General features: G+C 44.6%; 1 protein-coding gene across 3 annotated transcripts in view; it reads left to right on the top strand.

The window, feature by feature from the left end:
* Positions 1 to 3,723, top strand: part of INPP5D (inositol polyphosphate-5-phosphatase D) — a 55,342-nt gene extending 51,619 nt beyond the window's left edge. For 2 of the 3 annotated variants that reach the window (XM_075417655.1, XM_075417657.1), the window contains exon 27: positions 1,364 to 1,961. In XM_075417655.1, the coding sequence (XP_075273770.1) occupies positions 1,364 to 1,961 (598 nt within the window). Of the gene's footprint in view, positions 1 to 1,363; positions 1,962 to 2,681 lie in introns of those variants that run through there. The other variant, XM_075417656.1, reaches the window with a different exon arrangement.
* Positions 3,724 to 12,892: the final 9,169 nt, after the last annotated feature.

Below are 12,892 nucleotides of genomic sequence, written 5' to 3'. Positions count from 1 at the left end.
AGGCTTCTGTGAAAGGAAAGCCAAAAATATATGTATACATTTAATTCTCTACCCAGAGAAGAGAAGGAGAAGACTACAGAGTTGACTGTGGTAATAAAGAAGACAGGGGAAGAGTGTGGCACAGATCTTTCCACTGGATGGGAAGGAGAGCTCCTTCACGTCATGTGTGAAGTACTTTAACCGAATTTCTGCTTACACTACTATACAAATGTCCAGCTTGCTAGAGAAGTTAGCATCCGTGTGATGGATCTGTCACAAGTCTCAATGCAGAATTTCCATCGAGCAATTGAAAATATCCTGTCCCTACCCAGCTTAGTAAGGTGATGAGGCTACTCCAACCTAGCAATCGGTGTCCTCGTTCTAGACCTCTTTTTCACTGCGACTGCTGCTTTCTGAGTCTGGGGCAGAGTTCACTGGTGTAAATGTATGTGGCACGATAAGCCAGAACTTGCAGATGTCAGAGCTGCAAGCACTGCCTCGATCTGTCATGTACCTGACAACGCTTCATCGTGCTCTCAGCTCTTTGCTCCTGCGTGTAATGACTTTCAGAAAGTAACTAACACAACTCATTTGAAGACACCCAAAGAACATGTGCCACTCACCCCTATTCCATTCTGCTCAGTGATATTGTGGCTGATCTTTTAAGTATCGTGGCGGTTCTCCAGATGAAAGCCTTGCCAAATCAGGTCGAGTCATACAGAAACCACGAAACCTCCCTTGTCCCATGGCACAGCTGTGCTGTCATTCAAGTCTGAGCCTCAATACAAAGGGCTCAGCTGTGAACACACAAAGATTGTCTCACTCCACAGTGTATAGATATTACTTACACGTTGTGCATTTGGGTGCGTTACGGAGGTTATCCCTTCCTACCAATACCATGTGGCATTGGTAGCAAGAGGACTGACCTAGTTGTAAAATGCTACAGAGTGATGTGAGCTCTTATGTTTACCGTCCGGACAGCCACTTCAACCCTCTCTGCCAGATCTGAGGATTCTTATTAATATTTAAATTCAGATTTGTGCATGTTGCAGAGCCATCAAAGCACTTGCGCTGTTTGGCTCATTAACTTATCTCTGTTTAAAGAGAAGCCAAGTATCACTCTGACAAGACTCCAGTCCAGCAGGGAGTTTATACAGTTCCATGCATATCTGCTCTCAGCTGTCATGTTAATAGTGATTAAACAATGTAAAAACAAGACACAATTCTGTTATCTCCCCCGAGTTTAATTGTTATCCTGTTACCCTTTTGCACAGTCAGTTTAATTTTATCATGCTCATTTCCTATTCATTTTCTCTTTAAATCAGTTAGTGTCTCTTGCCTGCTCCTTACAAGTCTCTTTTTTACACTGCTTTGGTGACTGTAGGCCACCTGAACCGGGGAAAACCACAGCGGAGCCTTTGCTTCAGGAGGAGGGACAGCAAAAGCCAGAGATGTTTGAGAACCCACTGTATGGCTCTATGGGTTCTAAGGGCAAGGTGGCATCAAAGAAAGAACAGGACTACTCCAAGGCCCCGCGAAAAGAGCAGCCGCCACTGCCTGACCAGAGCTTTCATCTCACTAAGATGCAGGAGCTCGAGAGCAGCAAGACCTCTGGCAAACAACCATCACCACCTTTCCTGGTCCCCACACAGCGATTTCGGTCCTATACCTGCTCTGGTCAATCTGAAGAAAAGAATACAGGTGAAAAGACTCAAGGCAAACCGAAGATGACAGCACCATCGGAAAACTCAGCACCGCTCAAAAAACTAGTCAAGCCATCGAGGTCTGAAGTCAGCCCAAGCATCCAGGGGCAGCAGAACAAGCCACCGCTTCCCTCGAAGAGCCGGGCAGTGCTGGACATGCAGAACTCCAAGGGCCGAGACTACCGGGACAGTTCAGAGCTGCCGCACGCCGGGAAGCACCGGACAGAAGAGGGCCCGCTCGGCAGGACGACGACACCGGTGTGTTACTTGTGGGAATAAGGCAGGGTGGAAGTTTTGTTCGACTGTGGTGTCACAGCAGAATACGACGACTGCAGTACTGGCTTAATTGCTGCGCCCTCGCTCTGTATTTCCTAACGAAGCTCAGAGCGCTGTCCCACAAACCTGCAGGTTTTGCAGGGCAGGGGATGCAAGGGAGCATCTTAAAGCCATATTGCTGCGGAAGATGCCATACTGGGAAACCATGGCTTTAGTTTTGCATGAAGTTTTAACATCTGGACTGTTTAAGCTTGATGGCCAGAAGAGGAATGCAAATAGTCAGCTACTTTGTTACTGCTCGTTTGGCGCACGCTGCCTTGTTTCTGAGAATGTCCAGACTTGGCCTGACAGCACAAATCTACAGTATTGGCTAATAGATTTGCTGTGCTGTAATTAATAGAGAGATGATTAAAAGTAGTTATTTATGGGGAACACTTAGCAACTTGGAACAGTGGTGTCCAAAAACGCTACTGAGCCTTCCACAGAAATAATCACACATCTGCTTTTCTGGGCTGGTGGCTTTTTTGTTGTGGGGATTTTTTTTTTTTTTTTTTTTCCTGAAACATCATGAGCTGGATGAGAAAGGAGTAGGGGAGGTCTTAGTAAATAGGTTTGGGAGAAAAAGAGAGCCCGCTTGAGCAGGCTGTAGGATTTTTCTTCCTTCTCCATCAAAACTTTTAGAATTGACAATAGACGAGCTGATGTCTTCTCTTGTCTCCCCAGTGAAAATGGTACGGCAGAAGATGGCACCCTAGGAGGAATCCTGATGGGAAGAGAGATGGAGATTACTGCTTTGTTCACTGATGTCCTCCGGTCTGGTTCTAAAAAGACTGGGGATTTTTATTTTTGAGGGAGTATCCCCCTCTATGATTATGAAAGTGTTCCAGCTGAGAAGTTGATCCTACGTGGCTCAGACCAAGTGGAGCCAGGACCACAATACCAAATGCAAGTCAGCCTTTCGTAGTGTCATTTTGGTACTTCTGTTAAGAGGCAGGTGGTTAAATACATGCATTAGTAAATGTTTTGAAAAGGAGGAAGGTACGGTATAAGGACTAGGAGATGGAAGGGGTGTATTTAAAGAACCCCCTTTCTACAAAAGCAAAATTTTTATTTTGTGTTACAGAGTTCCTATTAAAGAATGATGTGTAAAAGAAAGCGTTTTGAAAGCGGTACAGCTCCAAAAGCATGTCCTATCCGTGGAGCAAGGAGCTAGGGGAGGGTGGGAAAGGAGGTTGAATAGCAGATACTGATGAATGTCACACACTGTCAACGGAGCCAGCTTTGCCTCTAGTGTGAGCTCCCAGGCTGCACACACGTGTTATTCATGCAGCGTGTGAGGGCTGGCCCTTGGCACTGTGGCTCTTTTTTTTTTTTTCCTGGCAGGTAGTGCTTTTGTAACCCTCACAAACAAAGGGAAATGTCAGAACTACGTGCAGAAATGGGAGAACAGGCATGGTCCGTAGCCAGCCTAGGAGTATAGCTGCCTGAAGGGATGGGCAGCAGTCATTCCGGCCTGGCTTGCAGCAAGCACTCTGCTTTTGAAGGACACTGGCCGGCTGGTTTTGTAGCATTCTTAATAGATTGATGCTGACCTTACTGTACACTTTTGTTCATTGACTGAGAATGAATAATGTTAACATACTTGTAATTTCTGTTATATTCATGTTAAGTATTAACGCTGTGGTTACACTTAGGCTATGCCTGTTTGTGACTTAATTTTTACTATTGTTTCCATGTTGTTTACTTAAAAATAATAAAATAGTCACCTTTCTGATCATTCTTTTCTGAAAATTCAGAACTGCCTGCCACATGATTCAGCTTTAGTTGGGTGTTGCACCAGCTTGCTCAGTGACAGTAGTCCCTGCCCAGATGAAATACCAAAGGCACCAAGGAGTGCAGGGAAGACACAACAACGCTGCTGCGATATTGTGATGGAGGACACACTTGTCTGTGTGCAGAGGCCCTTCGTGGATACAACTGGTTTAAAAATTCTAGCACCTGTTAGCAGGTACAGTTACTAACTGTATGAGTACAGAAAATGCACAGTAATTTTACTGGAGCAGAAGAGGCCAAGCACAGGCTTGTGAGAATGGGTGGAAGAGGACAATCTGTAAGGTAGAAATCTTTCAAAAAGAGAGGTTTTTCTGCTGTGCAAGTTGGAGTTTCAAGGCATCATTACTGAAACACCTGGCTCTCTAACCTAGAAGTCAGCAAGGCAGGCCATGAGCTTACATTCCTCTTGCTTTATTCAACAGAACCCTCTCTGCGTAATCCCCAAAATTCGATAGCTGTGGTATTTCCCTGGGCCTGGGGAGCGTTTCACTTCTCTCTTCCAGATTGCAAAAACTCATACAGCCACAGAGTAAAATCTTCCTGGAGCAGGTGAGCTTTCTGCCCAATATGGACAGTTGGATCAGTTCCTACCAATTCTGTGGTGTGTTCTTGTATGCTCGGAGACAGAAACGTGACAGGATTTCTACAAAAAGTTTTTAACTTCTCAGCAATGAGACAGGCTCACATTTTCTGTGTTTATCCACTGACTTCCTAAGCTGTATAAAAGAAAGTATATTCCCCAAAGTTTGCAAAATAAAAGCTTGATATAAAGCAAGGATATCTTCTTGCAAGAATATTCTCGTAATTGGGAATACTGCTTAAATTCAGCACCGATTTGCAAATGAGCGGAGTTTGAGAACAGTGGACTTACTAAGGCATAATATAACATCCAGGTACTTGATCTGGCCTGTCCTTTAGAAAGGCGTACTGCTGGGGGAGAAGAGCAGCTCTCTGCCAAGTTTCCGGCAGAAAAAAATGCATTACTATTCCTGTGCTAAAAATGCATTACTTACCCAGCTTGGGAACTGGGTAAGAATTATCACTTGTGGCTCCAAGGAGAATCTGAGTTATTCTCTATGACAGGAATGATGGCAAACGCCACCACCCTTTTTGCAAGTGGAAGACGTTCAAAAGAAGGCTCCGTAAAGAGCTTTCTGAAGCCTCTGCAGAAGAGAGAGTTCTCAGGTGAGCAGCTTAGACATAGACTGGTAGAGACAGGCCGGTGCAAAAAGAGTAGTGGGACGCTGCACAATACTTGTCCTTATGGTAAGAGCTGTACCTTCGGCCAGTAGAGTTGGTAACACCCACCACAGCTGGTGTTACCAGATGGGTACTTGCCAGATGTGAATATTAGAAAACTGAAGTTAACAAAGAAGTCTTGTGCTTATGTTTCGTTTTCACTTTCTGTCATAAAGCCTTTATGATGATCTCTACGGGCTTTACTGCCTGCATTCTGAATTAGATGAAACCGGTTCTGAACACAAGCTGCTGCTTTCTCTTACATCCCTGGGCCTATGGCTCTCTTGCCAAACCAGTCACATTTTTCTGCAGTCTCTTACTGTCCAAGTTAGTACAGGCAGTACAAGCAGAAGACCTGAAGTGAAGGGTATGAATTGTCCAAAACTCTACTGATTTCCCCCAGATGTAGTACCTATCTGTAACCTTCCGGCATCCTTTAAGTTCTTAAAATAGCTGCAGTCTTAGTGTACTTATTTCCATGGAGACCCAGCTGTCAAAACTGCTTTATGCTCCCAGCTGCAGGATGTAATGTTGTAGAACACAGTAACATTTTAAAACCCCGTTTCCTGCCTGCACCTGATGCATCTAACGCAAGCTCACTTCTCCTCTCAACTGCAAAACTATTGCAGGACGCTGTTAAAGCTCTCCCTAAAACGTTGTAGTGGGCTACATGTTTCCTTCCTGGCAAAGGTGTAGGATCTTACAGAAAATGGCTCAAGGAGGAGGGAAAATAGAAGGAAAACAAACAAAACGAAGATGAGTTAGTCGCTCCAAAATAGCGAGGGGATAATTTTGACATTCTTAGAAATTATGTTGCTTATACCTCTAGTCTGCTAGGGCCAAGCACTATGTTTTCATGCAGCTTAAAACTAATAATATAGTCATTATCCTTCCATCTGTTTTTAAAATGAAAGTTTTTATGAAATCGTTACCACATTTTTCTGTTGTCTTTGTGATAGCACAATTAATTTAGTCTGTATTGTGATTGAAGGGACGTGTTGTCCAAACATTAAGTGATCCCCCCCAACAAAGCTCCTAATTTTTATAACCTTTTCAAGGCTCAGATATTTGTGTATGACTGCATTGTGAGTGTCAGGACTAGCTAACTGACCAAGGTGACCCAGGGTAATTCCCAGCGATCTCCGAAACAACGGCCCCAGATGGCAACAGTTTGGTTGGAAATGCACAATATCCAAATACATATTTATTTCCCTAAGCTCTGCCTGAGAGAAATCTGCAGTTTCCCCCCTAGGACATTAGCCAAAGAGACTCCATGCCTACCCTGATTTGTTGCATCCTTGATGATAGCATAAATCAGCGATGCAGCAGGTGGACTGCACATTAGGATAGTTTAGGTGATGGTGAAGGCTTCTTTTGATCTGCAGTAACAATTGACAGTTTGGTGCCATAAGATGTGTCAGCTGCATCTGCAGGATGCTTCTTTTGCTGAGGCTGAAGGATTTGATGAAGGAGTCAATGACTTTCCCTATTTTCTGGACACAGCTGAAGCAAGAGGCAAGTAGAGCTGGAACTGTCTCACGCAGCTGCTCACATCTGCCACCCACGAGGTGCTGCGGTCACCAGTGCGTTCCTGCAAGCACTGGTGGAGGGGCTCCTTCTGCAAGTGCTACAGAATCCAAATCGTCATTTCAACGTGGCAGGTTTCCCTCATGTAGAAAAGGTGTTAGCTGTAGAGGTACAAGATGTTCTTTCTATAAATATAAGCAAACATCAGGTTTACATTCACATGAATAGGAAAAAAGATCTCCTTTCTAATCCCACAGTGTGCACGCGATGTTGTTCCAAATGTGGCTCTTAATAAGAAGTATTTTAGGATTGCATTTGTGTTACAGCTTCTGAAGTCTCTCGAATTCTTTCACAGTTGAATCCGAGGTTGACAGAAGAGAGATTTCTTTTTGCCTACTGTAATTTGCTATATTTTTTCTCATGCATAATGAGATAATACTTTATCTCATTATGCATCACCAAATTTCCCTGAACTTCTGTTCTCAGTTCATTACCATTATCCTGTTTTGTTAATTTTATTTACAGATCATCTCTGTACTAGCTCCTAAGTCAGCTAAACAAAAGGTACGTTAGACACGCAGAGATAAATTCAGTTCTGCAGAACCATCTGTTGGTTCACAAAGTCATATGTATGAATCCAGTCTTCACTGCAGCCATGGTTTATTTTTGTGACAATTCTTCTTTATTTGATTTCAGCTTCTAGAGGTGAATACAAGTTTTCCCCAAAAAGACTCAGTTGCCACAAACATGTGGAAGGGCTTCAGCACATCCTTTTAGATCAAAAACAACTGATGTGCTTCTGTAGCGTTCAGAGAACGGTAATCAGAACTGTATTCTCAAAAACCCAGTATTGCAGGAGACATCACGGAGACTAGCCATGAGCATTTGCTGAGATTTGGGGTTGGACTCGACGACCTCCAGAGGCCCTTCCAGCCTCAACTATGCTCGGCTTCTGTGGTTCTATTTAAATGAAACATTCTGTGCCAGGCATGGCAATCTGCTACACATTACAGTTATTATTAACACTTTATTGCATTTTTTTCCAAGGTCTGGACTAGATTATGTACAGAATAAATTAGTCTCTCATCTCATAAAGCATTAAATTATATCATAACTAATAGAGATAAATATGGCAAACAACAGGCTAGTAAATGTTGGGCTCAGGAAGGAACGAATGAATGGGAATGGATGAAGGAGATGGGGTCCAGTAACAAGCAGAAAGGTTGCAGAAAAGCCAGTAGAGACTTCGTGGAATGAGAGAGTCCAGCAGAAGAGAGGTGGGTAAAAGCTGTCTCCAACAGAAACAGGTCAACCCACAGAAAGGAAGAAGGAAAGACAGCAAATAAATTGGAAAAGAAACAAGAGACCTTTGCAACAGAAAGGATGAAGAGTTAGCACGGAAATTATGTCTGCTGCATACTTTACAGCAATTTGCATCTTCACAGTTACAGCTTATAAGCACAAAGAAAACGACCAGATGTGGGAAATGTTCCCTCTTTTCGAATGTAAACTCGAAGATCCAAAACAAAGCCTAATTTGAAAATGGAGCTTTGAATTTAACTGAGCCTTTGGGAAGGACACTGGTGATCAGCATCTTCCCAGAAAACGAACATTTCTGGTTCTAAGTCCGAAAGCAGTAAAGGAAATAACTGGATCCAAGCACCGAGATTCAGCCTGACCTCGCAGTGGGTCTAAAGGGAAACATCACATCAGAAACTCTTCCACTCACCCTTGAGCAAGGATCCATTTCACCACCTGAGCATCAATTGCAACACAGCACAGAATCTCAGAAAAATTAGGCTGGAAGGGACCTGTGCAATCCATTCACTATACCAGCAAAGGGTAAACTACAAAATTCTTCAGAGAGGAATGTTTCTAACTGGCCTTACATATCTCCAGCATGGGAGTTTCTCATCTTCCTCACGCAGTCCATTTCAGAGCTTCACTAGCCTTACCAGCCCTTCCACATCTCTACTGGGTATTTTTTGGTGGACTTTAAGCCCTTTTAGTCTAGTCTGGTCCCCCATGAACAAGCAGATCAGGTTGTTGTCTTAATTTTCTGACACACCGTGTTTACGTACTGCTCTTGTGCTTCCCATCAGCCTTCTCCTCTTTCGAGTAAACAATCCCAATTGCCCAAATCTTTCCTCTGGGTCAATTCTTCTGCGCGTACTGGTCATTCCTGCTAGGCTACTTCAACACTCTCGATTTGTCTTGAAATGTGCTGGCTAAAGCTGGACACGTCTCCACCAGAAGGCTTTGATGCCGTGAAAAGCCGGAATTGAAGACTCAATAGTCGGCAGACTATTAAGCAGGTATTCTTTATTGCAGCGCCGGGCACACGGGGGATCTCTCCTCCAAACGTGTGCACCGAAGAGACACAGTTACTAGGTATTTATGCTATGTTAACATACATATTAATTACATTTCCAAGAAATGTTTATCATAGTAATGGCTTTTCCGAGAACTCATTAATATATGGTAATGTCCGTCGAACATGTTCGTTTGGCGTCTCTCGGCGGGGGTCTTCAGATCATCCTGCAGCCTCCTTATCTCTGTAGTTTGCATACCTGTTCTCCCAAGGCCCAGGCGCCTAAAGGGATTATTCAGGAGTCCCTTGTCTTGCAACCGTCCGAATTATTCACAAAGAACCAAGACTTGTTTCTGACCACCTGAAGTGATAACATCCCCCACATGTTACATTTGTTACATTTACAGTTATCAGCTTGCTTTTGCCGACTGAAGGGGAAGGATCATTTCGTGTGTCTTGCTGATGACAGCCCTGTTTATCTCTGAGATGAAGTTTGCCTTTTTTGTGATAGTATGCTGTCAGCTGGTGAACCAAAGCAGCCCCTAGGTCCTTTCCTACAGATCTTTCTGCATTCGCATGCTCGGTTCCCCCTGCCTGAGCTAGTACCTTGCCTTTATTACAACTGAACAGCATCCTTTTTGTCAAGAGAATTTTGAACTGGAAACCTGCTCTCTGGCATACTTGCAGTCTTCAGTCTGCAGCGTCTGCAGGGGAGAGTGCAGCTGCTGCGGGTGTTAAGAGTGGAGCTTGCCATCAGAAGCAGAAGTGGATTCAGGAACACGACAGAGAGCTCACGCAATGGACAGCACCTTCCAGGAGTGCTGGCGTTGCACGAAGGGCAGGCACAAAGACTCTGAGTGAAATCCTTTTTAAACACGGACTGTAGCATACAGCTTTTGTCTTTAGTGGCATTTTCTGGCTGACTTCACGCAGTGTTGGACTACCTTTAGATACTGCTTCTTCTCCAACTCCCTGTTCATTTGTAAGTAGTTCAGTACAAATGGGTGTAATCTGGGGGTAAGATTACACCTCTACAAGGATGCTATGCCCCACCTGGCAGGGGGTTTAACCTCACAGGTAGGATGCACAGACTGCACCAGCTTGTGTGCTAGGAAAGCTGGTGAAGATGTGGCATGGCCCCACACGTAGGCACACCTGGGCACAGAAGGAAGTTGTCCCAGCATTTTTTCTTTTTATCCAAGAGTCTGTGACCAACACAGTGCACGTCTGTTCTGCCTGGCTCCACTATGAACCTCTCTGACAGGCACTTAATGTCTGGCCCATCACCTGGTAAAGAACTGGCCCTCATGGTAGGTAGATCAATAAAGTATTTTCATATTAGCCTTTTCTTTGTCCCTACACAATCTTGCATGCTTGGTGCAAGTATCTCTTCCTTTGCAGCTGCTAACATCTGAAATTGCCTCCCTGTGTTTCCCTCTACTTGTATCTGCTGAAGAGGGTTTTTTCTCGTTTGCCTTTTTTCCCCCAGATGCACAACTACCAAACCCACAGTAAGCTTCCTATGGGAAGCAAAGTTTCAGCTTCTGTAGATGTAGAATACAACATACTCGCATTGGACATACACATTTTACTTTTTCACTGCGGTATGAGTTTTCTGAAAATCATTAGATTTGTTAGCTATCTTAAGCTTTTATTCCTCAGTTAGGCTGTTGAACAAATTGGCAGACTTTGATGATGGTGGTAGCAGGAAGGCGCTTCAAATGGAAAAATAAGCCACTTGCAGTCTGAATGAGCTATTTTATCACATGTTCTTGTAACTCTTGTTGATATAAAAGGAGAGCAAGATGACAGATGATGACAGATGATGACGTGGAACAGGCATGTGTTACTGGAAAGACTGCCAGAAGCTCAAGCTGAATTTAAGAAGAAAGAGGAACTTTGTATTGCAGTGGAAAAAGCATCGTTGGCAGGTATTGTAAAAAAAACAAAATCAGGATATCCTGCCTACTATGGAAATCATAGATTACAGAAAGGTGTACATCTTTAACATAGTGTGATTTGTCTAAGATTCAATTAATTGAAATCCTTCCCTTGGAACAGTCTAGCGCTTATTGTAAACAGTAAAACACATAGAGTGTTTCCAGTGATTTATCTAATGCTTGAGCACACACTTTTTCTTTTTTTTTATTTTCCATGCCATTTCTGCTCACACTTACTCATTTTCCTGCCGCGCTGAAAGAAATAGCAGACAATTATTTTCTCTCCCAGTTTTGGTGAGAAAAGCCTGCTCTCAAAAATGAGCTGAAGGATTTTTGTTGTAGAGGCTGCAGGAAAGCAGGTGGTTGATTCAAAGGTAGTGAGAGACTTTGGGGCTGATTATATATTAAGGGCAAGGTGAAAGCCTCGGGGGAGGAGTAACTGAGTCTGATCCCTCTGTTTTTGTCTTCTCCCTTTTCTCATGCTTTGTGTTTGGTTTCCTCTTTCTCTGCAGAGGGTTAAGGTGTAGAGAAGAAGATCTGCAAGTATGAATTTCTCTCAGCACTGCCCTTCATCAGTTCAGTAACTGTATCCGTAGAATTAGGACTTAAGCTTACAGTTACAAGTAATTTTACGTTTGTAAACATCTAATTTGATTTTATGATGTATAAGCAGAAAAAAGTGGGCTGTGTGCTCTCACTCGGCCAAATTAGTTTTGTAGAGAACATGCATAACCTTGTGTATTGTGTACTTGATAAGACAGAGCTGTGCATGAACTATTATCTCAGTCAGCAGCGCTCTCTCCTCCAGTGTAATAATCTAGTGAATCACCTGTTTTATTCTGTTACAATTTAATAATTGCATCTTGATGCATTTACTCAAAAGAAAAACAAAATGATTTAGGTAGCCCAAGACAAAAAGCTTCATGAATCCAGCCCAGTTTCAAATTAAATTACAATAATATGGTTACCTAACACATTACTTAAGTTAAGCAGTTAAAAGCAAAGCAAGGAAGCAAGCTGTTATGGATTTTCACATCTGCTGAGGAACGCGTGGTTTCTTCATGACACTGGACAGGATGCGCTAGTGCAGTGAAGGCTGCCCTTGGAGTTTATGCTGTGCTCCAATTAATTTTTCGAAGTAATCCTATCTAACCCCCCCTCCAAGCTGCACTTCATTTCTCCCGGAACAGCCGCGCCACTCGGAGAAGCTTCGCGCCGATGCCTCGCACGCCCTGCCGCAGCCGCGGGCCGTCGTCTGGGGGAGGTTTGGGAGAAAGGCTACAAAAACACCCAACACCGAGTATCGCAGGTCTCTGTTCTGCTAGCTGTATAGCTTTTAGTAAATATTTAATGTTCATTCCCAGTAATAGTCCTACTTCAAAAAGGCGAAGGCATGAACATTGGGCTCAGGGCTGGTCACGGACCGGTCATTCAGCTCACCAAAGCTCCGTGGAAGTGTCCACACACTTCTCAGCTCTGCTAGGTGACACCATTACAAAAGCTCCTCTGGTTCTTTTCGGGAAGGTAATGTACATTATGAGCCATGCTTTCTGAAACGGTGTGTGCTTTTACCCCCTCTTTTAAAAGTTAGAAGTATCAGAAGACCCTAGTGAACGCATGGCACTCTGATCGGTTGATAAGACACCGTGTATTAATCAAGTCAACTTCTCTGGGTCCACCTGAATTCCCACAGTCCTCCCCTCAGCCGCAGAGGGGAGGAAGGCCAGCCAGGCAGCCTCCGGCGAGCCAGCCAGGGCTTCTCCCTGACGGGTGACCTCAGCCGGGAGAGGTCTCGCAGCGCCAGGCGTCCTCACCTCCTCTCGGGTCGCCTCAAAGGGCCCGAGCATCCAAGGCCTCAAACGACCCACCCCGGCCCAGAGGGGATCGACGCCCCCCGGAGCAGCCGCCTGAGGGGCGACCTGGTCCCCGCGCATGCGCCTCTGCAGGGGCGGGCAGAGCCCTCCTAAGATGGCGGCACGGGCTGGACGGCGGAGCTCGCCGCTCTCAAGATGGCGGCAGCGCAGCGACGCGCTTCCGGGAGGAGGCACAAAATGGCGCCGTGCGAGGCCCCCCCTTCTCCTCAG

The sequence above is a fragment of the Opisthocomus hoazin genome, chromosome 4, assembly GCF_030867145.1.
Source record: "Opisthocomus hoazin isolate bOpiHoa1 chromosome 4, bOpiHoa1.hap1, whole genome shotgun sequence".
NCBI classification, from domain to species: Eukaryota; Metazoa; Chordata; class Aves; order Opisthocomiformes; family Opisthocomidae; genus Opisthocomus; species Opisthocomus hoazin.
The sequence above is the reverse complement of the archived record's forward strand: the minus strand, read 5'-3'. Positions and strand labels throughout refer to the sequence as shown.